This window comes from Trichosurus vulpecula, chromosome 2, assembly GCF_011100635.1.
Source record: "Trichosurus vulpecula isolate mTriVul1 chromosome 2, mTriVul1.pri, whole genome shotgun sequence".
Classification (NCBI taxonomy): domain Eukaryota; kingdom Metazoa; phylum Chordata; class Mammalia; order Diprotodontia; family Phalangeridae; genus Trichosurus; species Trichosurus vulpecula.
The window spans coordinates 35,343,780-35,356,768 of record NC_050574.1 but is presented as its reverse complement, the minus strand read 5'-3'; the positions used below and the strand labels follow the sequence as shown (position 1 = coordinate 35,356,768).

The following is a 12,989-nucleotide window of genomic DNA, read 5'->3' as shown; positions in this document are numbered from 1 at the left end:
AAAGTCAATGGTCACATATACACTTTGTCCCAAGTCACTTTGGTAGACATATGAGGATAGAGTGAAAGAGACAAGGATACAGACTGGGAGGCCACCGCAATAATCCAAGAGAGAGGTGATGTGCGCCAGAACTAAGGTGATGGCTATTTGAGTAGAGAGGAGTAAGTTGTAAGAGATGTTAGAGAGATAAAAACAGCAAGATCTGGCAACTTCTTGGATATATAGGATGAGGGAGAGTGAGGAATGAAGGGTGACACAAAAGATATGCACTTGGAAGACTGGAAGGATGTCAGCATTTTTGATAAAAATAGAGAATTTTGGTAGAGGGCTGGTTTTGGAGAGAAAGATGATGAACAGATGCGAATTCAACATGAGATGTTCTTCTAGTTTTGGACCTGTTGAGTTTGAGATGTCTCTGGGACAGTAAGTGTGAAAGTTTTAATAGATAATTGGGGATGCAGAACTAGAACTAGGGAGAGAAACTGGAGTTGAAATTTTAAAGTATATAATAAATTTAACACATTACTTTCAAAACTATCCTGATTGTTTCCTTCTGAACTACCTTCTGTATTCCTCTGAATACTTAAAATTTTCAATGTCCTTTTTTCCTTTCCTTTTTTTTCTGGCATCACTGATGGAGTGATATATTTCTATCATTAGAAAATAAACTTCACTTTTTAAGTCTACCTGCTGTTTGAATTAACTATTAAGTAATGTGGTCACAAAGTTTAAAACTGTTAAGCATTTAATTGGATATATTTTGCTTTAAAATGGATAATAACTTACTGTTTGGAGGGTAAAAAAAAGTGTTGCAGACCTCTTTAAGTTGTGCTTTTCTGTGAGGTTCCTTAGCACTTTCTATTTGGTCATAAGATCTTATTGACCTGTGAGAGAAGCTGCTGACAACAGGTTCTAAAGTTCTAAAGAACTTACAAGTTTCCTTGCAGTAAAGACTGAGTTTTCTCTGATAGACTATTTGCCCATTGCTTATGAAAATTATGAAACTGTACCTGTTAATAAATAGTATGTATTGAAGTTACATCTTTGAGTCAACTGTATTGGCAATTAAGATGGGCTTTTAGCACTTATTCAATCAAATGCCCTTGAAGAGTTTGGCCTTTGAGTCCTTGATGACCTCCTTGCCTCAAGGGAAAGCCTAGTTTACATGGGTTTGGGTGACATGTTTGTGACATTAGAGGCTTTTAGACCAATGGGTTTAAGTCATTTTTGTGATGCTTTTGGGTCACATGGTTGAGTCACGTGTGTGACTCACCTTTGACCCTGAACAAGATATATACACCCAGAGGTTGGCGTTCTCTTGGAGGCTCTCACTCCTGGAGGCATGGGACTCTGGGCAGCCACTGTAAGGGTCTCCCAGCTGAACTCAGATGTTGATGGTTTCTTGGTAACTATGAATTGTATTTGGTCTGTTTATAAATGTATGTTTGCAATTTGTTTGTATTTGCTCTGAAGTTCAGGGTGCTGGCTTTTCCCCCTGAACTAAGTGAATGATATTTGTATGTTGGATTGAAATAGATTGTTAACCCCCTAACATTATTTTCCTTAGTAAAGCAGATCAAAAGAACCTGTGCTGGCAGCGTTCTTGTTGTTGGGTTTATGTTGGTCTTTCACCCCCACAGCAGCTGCTAGCCAAATTGTTGCACCATCAACTTAGCAGCAACAGATCTTAGATTCAAAGATTTTATTTTGCCTTGAGGGTTAATAGGCAATATAGGCATCCATTAATCTGGAAGCTAGTATATTTCTGGGTTTTGAATGAACTATCATGTATTTACTGTATGTGTGAAATTCCAGAATGTGTTTATTCTTAATTCCTAATAATTTCTGCTCCAGGATAGATTTAAACTAGAAAGCATAAATGAGATAACAACTTATATGTGTTTCTTGTTTATTGTTATTGCAACATGAAAAAAGCAATAACCTAACCCTAACCTGCAATTAGTGAAATTTTCTATTCGAGGTAAAATCTCTTGGGACTATAATTTGATATTGTTCTGAGTTTCAATTTCAGGTATGACTGTCAAAATTGTCATTAAGCCAATATTCCACCATTCAAGGGAAAGATCTTGTGCTGTTCAAAAGGAATGAAGTCTGAGAATTGCTACAGGTGGATGTTTGTACCTGGAAAGGTTGAGGGGATGACCTTGCATAGGCAAAGGTAGGAGCTTCTTGACTCAGTTTCCCCATTGTGCTATTTCCTTTCTGAACAGGAAGTGTTCCCACCTGGTTAATTCTGAGCCTGGCTATGATATCACGTGAATAATGTGGAACTTTGCATGCATGACTGGCTGCTAACTAGAACTCTTACCTGGAATCAAACAAAGCCAAGGGAATTTTCTCTCCATTATGTCAGATATTAATTATATCAGATATTAATTATATGTCATATATTAATTATAACCATGCTTCTTTTTCCTTTCATTGCAAATTTCTATAATTAGGGCAGGTAAACTGTAGAAGTTTTTGTCATTGTAGTGCTAAATCTATTAATTAATAGATTAATACCAGAACATCTCTAAGTTACCATAAGAGGATGAAAGTATGAAAGATCTTACTGTTTTTAATCTGGATTTGCGGTCAACTCCATATTGAAGCACCTAGGTAAATAAGTTCTTAGGCTTGCTATCCTCTTGCTAATAGTTACATATGAATGAATAAGATAAAATATCTCATTCTTTCAGGATGATATGAGGATAATATGTAGCCTCAAAAAGGGGAAATAGAATAAAAATGTAAAAGTTTTGAATTGTATTGGGGCACTAAGCTTCAGTTTGAGAAAGCAATGAGATTAGACTGTTGTCTCTAAGAACCAAAATACACATACACACACACACACCGAAATGTTTCTAATGGGATACACAAGCCATGAAGATGTTTTAAGTAATAAGGTCTTTAAATTGGATTAAATATTTTACATATAAAATTGCGATAATAAGTGTAAAGAAATTTTAAAATCATGTTTTTTTTCCTATTTTGAAGTTTCTGATAGTATTAAGAGACAGAAGGACTCATTTTACAAGTCAGGCCCTCATGGATCTTTTTTTAAGATTCTTCTTTCAACCTGTAGATAGCATTGTCCATATCAGATATGGGGTTCAGGTAAGGCCAGAAAGAACAAGCGTTATGTAAAAACTGAAATTCTTTTAACTTTAAGGTGAATTATGAGTTCTTAATTTGGTGCTCTTCTTATAGCTCTGCTGTAAATAGAATTAGCTCTATATGATTTGAGCTAGTTTTCACCACATGAACTAGTTACTGGAACATCAAATTTAGGAGGTTGTGCTAAATTATATTAGGTCCTTGTTACTGGCAGATTTTAGTAACATTAAACAGGGAATCTCTGCAAGTTACTTGAAACCAGAGAAATGGACCTACTAGGAGACACCCCCTTAAGAGCTGCCCTACGAACAAGGCCTATTCCAGAATTTCCCAGGGAAGCTGTTTCCAAGAATCAGACAACTACATATGATGGTTGGGACTCACAGTGAAATGTGCCGATTACATGGACATTGGGAGTAGGTGGTCAAGAACAAGGAGACTTTATGTTATTGATGATCGTTATTGTATTATTTTGACTATTTTGTTTCATGGATTTATGTTTGCCTGCAACAAAGATATGCCCATATTCGTTTTATTTATTGTTCAGGGATCAAGGCTATAACTCCTGAAACTTTTGTCAAGTGAAAGTCTGTCTTCTGTTTTTATTAACTTCATCTTACCAAAACTTGACTTATAGAATAATAATGTTAACTGTTTGACAAAGGGAAGTTTGAGCTTCATAAAGTGATTTAGTTATTTGTCAGCTACCCTAGCTAAATGGTGGTAAATCTCCCCTCTCAATCAATCCATCGTTAACCCTCTAAATATAGTTTAATCTGTAACCTGACTTAGTTTACCTATAGAGTCTGTTTAACAAGGTCTGCCCCCTTAAGAGATGTATGAAATTATAACTCTGCTAAGCTAAGCTTGTTCAGCTTTTATGACATTGAAGGAAACATGGGATTATGATTTTTGTTGTGATGTTCATGGTCACAGTACACTTGTTTCCTAGTGCAAATTTAAGCTCCCTGACTTATAGCCCCTGAGACTTACTCAAATTGATCCCTCTGATTATGAGACATTGGGAAAAGTTTGTCACCAATTTGGCCCCTACTCCAACTTAAAGGAATCCCATCAAGCTCTTGATGAGATAAGTAGTGAGAAAAATGCCATCGAGTGGGGTCATTTTTAATCAACTCCCTTTGAAATCATAACCTAGCTTTTTGCATTTGTAATTATGCTTTTGCTGGTATGAGAATGTTGGGCTTTAAACCTAAAAGAAGGAATTGTGGATTATTATTTATCATTTATTAATCTTGTTTAGACCTAACTGTATGTGACTAGAAATTGTTTGAGCCCAGAATGTTGCCCTGATCTCAGTAACTCTTCAGGAATTCCAGAGATGGTTACAAGGAATTTTGGGTTCCCTAAGGTGCTAGATCCACCCCACATAGTCTTTGTTTGGGTCCCCTCACCCAGGTCTTATTTTGAATCCACCCAAAGTTGTGTTTTGGGCTTCCTTTGTGTTTTGGCTTTGTCAAAATTTTCTCAAGTGTTTATATTTACTGATATCCATCTAAATCTATCTTGTTTTCAATTTATCCTCTTGGAAAAATTGCTTAACTGTGTGCAGGTACCCTTGTCAAAATCCAGAGCCTGGAGGAGAGGGAGTCACATTTCCTTTTTGTCTCACTCTCTTCTACCGAATGACCTAATAAATTTCTTTCTAAAACTATTTCAGATTTTGGGATTATTCTTGCAAACAGCACTGCTTATTATGTCTGATATATACATATATAAAATCACAATTATACTTAATTTTGCCATGAATATAAGGAGAGATTTCTCCCTCCCCTCACTCCTACCCCCAGCTCAGTTCACTAGCTACAGATGATTAGGTGTTAATGTGTTAAAAAGGTAGTAATACCCTATCATCCTTTTACGCAGTGGGAATATCTCTCTATAACTGAGTGGGAAGGGGCAATAACATTGGCTGGGCTGAAAATTTGGTTGCTCCAATGGCCCTTAAAAAGGCTGAGTTGTTAACTTGGTAGTCTAAAAGTTGGAGCCAGAAGCAGAAGATCCCAGGGAGTCTCTGGAGGCAGAGAGGGGATTTTTCTCTTTTTCTGTCTTCTGCCCCCTTCCCTCTGTCTTTCCCAATCATGGAGTGCTGAAGTAGAACTACTAGCCCAGTAAGAGATATCCCACCATCCAACAGAGTTCAAGAGTTCCTCAGCTTAAGAGAATGGAGTACAGCTGAAATGCTCCCGGCAGGGAATAGATGGACTGTTTCCAGACATCTCCAAACAGACAGGGACACAGAGATGCAGTGTGAGAGAAATAGTCACACTTCATAAAGGGCAAACAGGGTTTAACTCCTTGTTAACACATTAACATAACTCACCATCTGTGACCAAATCCCACCCCTCCTTACATAAGAAAGAAGATATTTGTGGGTCCCTCAAACCCAGGGTACCTTGTACAACTGCCCCTTTTGCTGTTATGTTAATTCAACTTTTCCTTAGAGAGATGTCCCTACCACAAGATTCTGGGAGAAACTCACCCTTAGGTGTGTCTTCTGTTTTACTCTTGATGGGAACCGGAGGGTTTTCACTAAAGAGGGAATGAGAAATAAAAGGAACTTTTGATTTGTAGCCATTATCAAGCCCTAGAAAGATTCATGAGGTGTCTGAGAAAAATAAAGTCACATGGCTAACAGATTATCCTTGAAAATTTAGTTCGTTGGTTCTCAAACTGTAGTCTGCAAGCTAGACTCTTGTAGTATTAATGTTTACAGATATGACCACATTTATATTTTCTTCTCTAGTACCAATGAATAATTTTCTAAATATATTTAACCAAAAGAATACATAACTTCGTTAGGCCTTATCTGCACCATTCTCCCCAAGAATTCATTCTGGACAGATTTTTACTCCAATATTCCAATGAATTTGTGATTTCCATCAATGTAGTTATTTTCCCCAAGAATGAAAGCCCAGCCTATAGGATTCTAATTCAAGTTCTGCCACGAGCGCGCAGCAGGACATTTTGCCCAGTATTCTGGGATCTATCCACACCATCTCTCTACAGGTTTCTACGAGTGGTCATTAATAGTAACTGACCTTAGTATGGAACTTTAAAGTTTGGAAAGTGCTTTACATACAACATCTCATTTGATCCTTCCAACAAACTTAGGAGGTCATTAGAACAGATGTGATTATCTCCGTATTAGAAAGGAGACAAACTCAGAGAGAGTGAAGTGACTTGCCTGTGGTCACACATCTAATCAATGGAAGAGGTCAAATTTGAACTCCAAGTCTCATATACTTTCCATTATGATATTGCCTCTTAGGAGTAGGTGGGGTAAGTGTTCCCTGGCCCCAGGAAAGTTTGGGAAGTAGTGATCTGCTCTATTTCCTGGTCTTTATCTAGCCTAGACCATTCTTTTGTATCTAGGAAGACCAGCTCTTTGCTCTTATAGAACTTTCTGGACAATGGAGGGAAAGAGAGGGGAGTTGTTGCATATTAAACACTTTCTGCTTTTCCTCACAAGTAAAAGCTAAAAATTTGCTCCAAATAATCATGTGATATCTGTTGTGTTCGGGACAGGTGAGAAAGTTTGGGAGTAAGGCAGAAAACTGTGGATAAAAGCCCTCTAGAAATCCAAAGCAAAGGGAAGGAAGAACAGATTGAAAACTAAAAAGGTGGTCCTCCCTAAGCATATACCAATATTTAAAACAATTCTTTCCATGGCAGCCAAGAATTGGAAACTAAGGGGTCTCCTATTAGGGAATAGCTAAACAAATTGTGGGATATGAATTAATGGAATACTATAGTGCCATAAGAAATGACAACATGGACAGTCTTGGAGGAATATGGAAAGACCTCTATAAACTGGTGGAGAGAGGAGGAGAACAATCTATACAATTATAACATTATAGAGAAAACAATTTTGAAATATTTTAAAATTCTGATCAATGAAATGATGAGTCTGAATGAATTAAGATGAAACATGCCACTTACCTCCTCCATAGAGGTGACAAACTTAAAACATCAAAAGAGATATACATTTTTGGACACAACCAATGTGGGAATTTGTTTTGCCGGGAGAAGCATGTACATATTGAGGGTTTTGTCTTTTGGAGTTTTAAAAATTTGCTTAGTGATGTGAGGAGAGGAGGAGAAGGGAAGAAGTAGGAGAGATTATTGTGAGGAAAAAAAGAATTATGAGTTGTGGTGTCATTAAAGTTACCATTTTAATAGTATTTTTCGGGCTGGAAAACAGGGACTTGCTTAACTTCTCCCCCAAATCCCTCCAAACACCTGTAAAAAATGGCTCTGAACAAATTCTAGAGCTGTGGAACACATGAAATAGCAGGGGGAAACAGGTCTCCAGCCCCCAAGAGCCTGGGTGGTCGCCGGGAAGGGTCTATCACTTGGTGCTGAGAGCAGAGGGCAGCCCAGTGTGGGCTGCCGCTGGGACAGACCAGACCTGGAATCAGCCAGCCGGAACAGGCCTTAGGGCCATGAAACAGTGAGCTGTGGCAGTTACCAGACTTCTCAACCCACAAATGCCAAAAAGCAGGTTAGGGGGAAACTTCAGGATCGAGTTCAGAGAGGTCCAGCCGCCAGCTCTGGGGGTGGAGGAGGTGGTGCAGTGGTGGCGGTAGCAGAAGCAGGAAGCTTCTGAGGCTGCTTGCAGAACTCCAGCATCAGCTGCTTCCTGAGTCTCTGGCTTACACTGTGGGAGGAATCTAGCAGCGAATCAGAGCGGGAGTCAAGGAACACTTTGTGGGCACAAAGGCAGATTCTCTTGCTGTGCCCTGCTTGGATCTGTATTGCAGTCCTGGTTGGCGGTTCTTGGGGGAAGAGGAGTGCTGCTGGGACAGAGCCTGGGGTGACGGTGGAGTAAAAGTAGCTCTGAAAACAGCAATGCTTGGACCCTAAAGCTTGGGACAAAGTACTCTTTACTCTACAAGCAGTCATATCCTGACAAAAAGCTCAAGGGTCAAGTAGGTGGCTGGGAACATGAACAGGCAGTGAAAACGAACTCAGACTCAAATTCAGATTCAAACTCAAACTCTAGATTCCTTTTTTGGTGACAAAGAAGATCAAAACATACAGCCAGAAGAAGTCAATAAAGTCAAAGAGAGCCTCCAAGAAAAATATGAATTGGTCTCAGGCCATGGAAGAGCTCAAAAAGGATTTGCAAAAGCAAGTTAGAGAAGAGTGATGCAAGAAAACCATGAAAAACGAGTCAATGACTTGCTAAAGGAGACCCAAAAGAATAATGAAGAAAATAACACCTTAAAAAATAGACTAATCCAAATGGCAAAAGAGCTCCAAAAAGCCAATGAGGAGAAGAATGCCTTGAAAGGCAGAATTAGGCAAATAGAAAAGGAGGTCCAAAAGACCACTGAAGAAAATACTAACTTAAAAATTAGATTGGAGCAAGTGGAAGCTAGTGACTTTATGGGAAATCAAGATACTGTAAAACAGAGCCAAAGGAATGAAAAAATGGAAGACAATGTAAAATATCTCATTGGGAAAACCACTGACCTGGAGAATAGATCCAGGAGAGATAATTTAAAAAATTATTGGACTACCTTAAAGCCATGATCAAAAAAAGAGCCTAGACATCATCTTTCAAGAAATTATCTAGGAAAACTACCCTGATATTCTAGAACCAGAGGGTGAAATAGAAATTGAAAAAATCCACCGATCGCCTCTTGAAAAAGATTCCAAAAAGAAAACTCCTAGGAATATTGTTGCCAAATTCCAGAGTTTCCAGGTCAAGGAGAAAATACTGTAAGCAGCCAGAAACAATTTTAATACTGTGGAAACACAATCAGGATAACACAAGATCTAATAGCTTCTACATTAAGGGATCAAAGGACTTGGAATAAGATACTCCAGAGGTCAAAGGAGCTGGGATTAAAACCAAGAATCACCTACCCAGCAAAACTGAGTATAATGCTCCAAGGCAAAATATAGATTTTCAATAAAATAGAGGACTTTCAAGCTTTCTCAATGAAAGGACCAGAGCTGAATAGAAAATTTGACTTTCAAATACAAGAATCAAGAGAATCATGAAAAGGTAAACAAGAATTCATAAAGGACTTACTAAAGTTGAACTGTTATGTTTACATTCCTACATGGAAAGATGGTGTGTGTAATTCATGAGACCTTTCTCAGTATTAGGGGAGTTGAAGGGAACATAGACAGAGGGCACAAGGTGAGTTGAATATGAAGGTATGATATCTAAAAAAAATGAAATAAATTTAAGAGGTGAGAGAGGAATATATTGAGAGAGGGAGAAAGGGAGAGATAGAAGGGGGTAAATTATCTCATGTAAAAGTGGCAAGCAAAAGCAGTTCTGTTGGAAGGAAAGAGGGGGAATAAGTGAATCATACTCTCATCAGATCCAACTTGAGGAGGGAATAACATACACACTCAATTGGGTATCTTACTCCACAGGAAAGTAAGGGGAAGGGGATAAAAATAGGAGGGATGATAGAAGGGAGGGCAGATGGGGGAGGAGGTAATCAAAAGCAAACACCTTTGAAAAGGGAAAAGGTCAAGGGAGAAAACTGAATAAAGGGGGACAGGATAGGATGGAAGGAAGTATAGTTAGCCTTTCACAACATGAGCATTGTGGAAGTATTTTACATAATGATACATGTGCGATCTATGTTGAATTGCTTGCCTTCCTAGGGAGGGTAGGTGGGAAGGGAAGAGGGGAGAGAATTTAGAACTTAAAGTTGTAAAAGCAGATGCTTAAAAAAAAAGTTGTTTTTTGCATGCAGCTGGGAAACAAGATATATAGGGAATGGAGCATAGAAATCCATCCTGCCCTACAAGAAAGTAAGGGGAAAGGGGTTGGGGAGGAGTGGAGTGAAAGAGGGGAGGGCTGACTGGGGAACGAGGCAATCAAAATATATGCTATCTTGGAATGGGGGAGAGGGTAGAAATGGGGAGAAAATTTGTAACTCAAAATCTCGTGGAAATCAATGTTGAAAACTAAAATATTAAATAAAAAACCCCAAAAATAGTATTTTTCCAATTATATGTGAAGACAATTTTTAGCATTCAGTCTTACCAAATTTTGAGTTCCAAATTTTTCTCCCTCCCTCTCTCCCCTACCCTTTTCCTAAAATGATAAGCAATTGGATATAGCTTATATATGTGCAATCACGTATGGCATATTTCCACATTAGAAAGATACCATGTTTTGAGAAACTTTGTACCTAAAAACAAGCCCACCCAATACATTAATGCTTATTTTTATAAGTTACAAATATATGCATCTTAAATTATGTTTATTTTATGCTTAGGATCAGTTTGTGTGTTAATAAAATCATAATAGCTTTTGTCTCCGGTCCTTGTTAGTGGCGCCATGGGTCACCAGCAGCTCTACTGGAGTCACCCTCGCAAATTTGGCCAGGGGTCTCGGTCGTGCCGCGTCTGTTCGAACCGGCATGGCCTGATCCGCAAGTATGGCCTGAACATGTGCCGCCAGTGCTTCCGGCAGTACGCAAAAGACATCGGCTTCATCAAGTTGGACTAAGTTATATTAACGGATCTTGCTTACACTGACCATCAGTGACTATATACCATTTTACTGGATTCTGGACGACTATTTGATCTACCCTCCTAAAGATCTGATTCTGTTGTACATTCTATGCTACCATTTGCATATATGATTAAAAAGGTCATCCTCAGTTATTAAAAAAAAAAAAATAAAATCATAATAAATTCTAAAAAAAAATTAAAAGATAGTCCTTAGAAATGCACCGAAATAGCAAAAGGATAACCCCTTTTCCTTGGAGCCTCCCTTCCCCACCCCCACCCCCACCAACTAGGAAGGAAACCTATGGTTTTTAATTTTTAATTAACCACAAGTTAATTTAATTAATTTCATTTAATTAGTTACATTGTTAATCAATTTTCTTCTTAAAGATTTGGCCCAATACAAACTGAAATCAGATCTTAAAAAGCTTTCTGGAAGAATTGCAGTCTAACAGTGTTTCCTTAATCAATCCTTAATTTATTCAAAGGACTTGAGAGAAGCACTATACCTCAGGGTTCCTAAGAGCAGGATGAGGAGGAAAGTTAGGTTTTTCATTTATTTCCAGTCACCTCCCCAACAGGCCCCACTATATCTTGTCCTTACCTAGCTGTTTAGGTATCCATTCTTCATCAGAATCTCCAGATTCCTCTACTTTGGCTTTCTTATTTTGCCTACCGTGGCACATGAAAGCTGGGCGAGAGGCTCTGAGACCTGAAAGAAAACCAAATCATTTTCACCTATATGAAAAACAACAGTGGAGCATTGAAGGGTGGGGAGATGAGTACCAGTAAGCTCATGAAACTGTAAGGGATGCAAAAATATGGACTGAACTTGGGCAAACATCAAGAGGATGCAAAAAAACAAACAAACAAAAACAACAAAACAAAACCCCCAAACCCAAAAACAATAACCCTGAAGACACGGGTCCTATCCTAAAGGAGATCACTGCATAAAGAAGGAGAGTGTGTCACGAACTGCGGAAGCTGGGAAAGCGTGTGGAGGAGGAAGGTGGGTGTGGGCTGAGCTGGCGAACCCCTTTCTCTGTGTTGGCCCACTTAGCCAGGTTCTTTCTTCTATTACCTATTTTAATCATTGCCTCATAGTTCTGCTTTACGTTCTTCAGCCGGACCTTCTCCCATTCTCTCAGCTCCACCCACTGCTTCTTGGAGAAGTACACGGATATGTCCTTGAAAGTGTCTTCTCCCTAGGGAAGGGAAAATACTAGAAGGTGTCAGCAGGTACCCCCGGACTTCTCCGGGCATTTGGCGAGATGCCATCTTCATCTAGCGAAAGGATCGCGCTCTTCCGTCCTCGCCTCCATCCGTCAGACCGGACCAATGGTCACGGATTTTTCCAGACACTGTCCTGGGCATACAGTTCGACCCCACGGACACGCGTTATCTCCCGGATGCCGGGGACACAAAGACACAAATGAAGAATATGAGGCGTCTGTCGTCTGCTGAGGGGTGGATTCCGCGTGTAAACAGACGCAAATAACACCGGGTGATTCGGGGAGACAGAGAACGCCCAGGATGACGCGGAAGACAGAAAGGCTTCCCGCGGGCGGGCGGCGGCGCGCAGTCTGAGCCTCGACGGAAGGTAAGGCCGAGGTGAGGAAGGAAGGTGGGGAAGGTGCGGGTGCAAGGAGGTGGTAGATGGGAAGCTAAGGAGGCTGGTGTGGATGGCACAGAGGGTACCGGACAAGGACTGGCGTGGAACTGGTCTGGAAACAGATGGCGAAGGGCGCCGTGGGAAGGCTGGGTGGGGGAGGGACACTGACCGGGGGGAGACGGGGCTGGTGCCGCAGGGCCGTTGGGGGAGGGGCTAGCGCGAACAGACCTTGGCGCCTGATGGCAGAAGTGGGGGCCGGGAAGCTGAGGAAGAGGGGAGAGGAGGAGGGTTGGGGATTCGACCCCGGTGACTGGACAGTGTGGACGGCGAGGAGCAAGTAGGGCATCCGCGTGGCGAAGTCCAGTAGGGGTTGGATGAGCCTGGGGGCTGGCACCCGCATGTCAGGAGAAAACCGGGGAGCCAAAGCCTCGGTGGGGGATGGGCGGGGGATAGGGGAGGATTCCTCCCATTGCTTTCCTTTAACGGGGAAGGGGGAGAGGAAGAAGGGGCCGTCCCACCCACGTCCGTCCTTGTCCTTCCCCATTCGGCCCCCGCGTGGCTCTGAGGGGCCCCATCGACCTCTGACCCAAGGCCCTGCCCTACCCCTCCCGCAGTGATCAGGCACTTCACCTGACATCGCGGCTCCCCTTTCTCTCCTTCATCTTCTTCGGGGCTCTCGTCTGAGGAGCTGTCCCTGCTCATCCTGGGGGTCTGGGAGTGAGGGGAAGATAGGGGGGGGCTGAGCTGG

At 40.8% G+C, this 12,989-nt stretch overlaps 2 protein-coding genes across 2 annotated transcripts in view; one reads left to right on the top strand and one right to left on the bottom strand.

Moving 5' to 3' along the window:
• LOC118839020 (zinc finger protein 850-like) overlaps positions 1 to 12,989 on the bottom strand; it is a 902,460-nt gene that overhangs the window by 16,953 nt on the left and 872,518 nt on the right. The gene's annotated exons all lie outside the window — the stretch shown is intronic.
• On the top strand, positions 10,433 to 10,800 carry LOC118839073 (40S ribosomal protein S29). The gene has a single exon (XM_036746495.1). It carries the CDS (start codon positions 10,457 to 10,459, stop codon positions 10,625 to 10,627), a length of 171 nt encoding a protein of 56 aa, XP_036602390.1. The 5' UTR covers positions 10,433 to 10,456; the 3' UTR covers positions 10,628 to 10,800.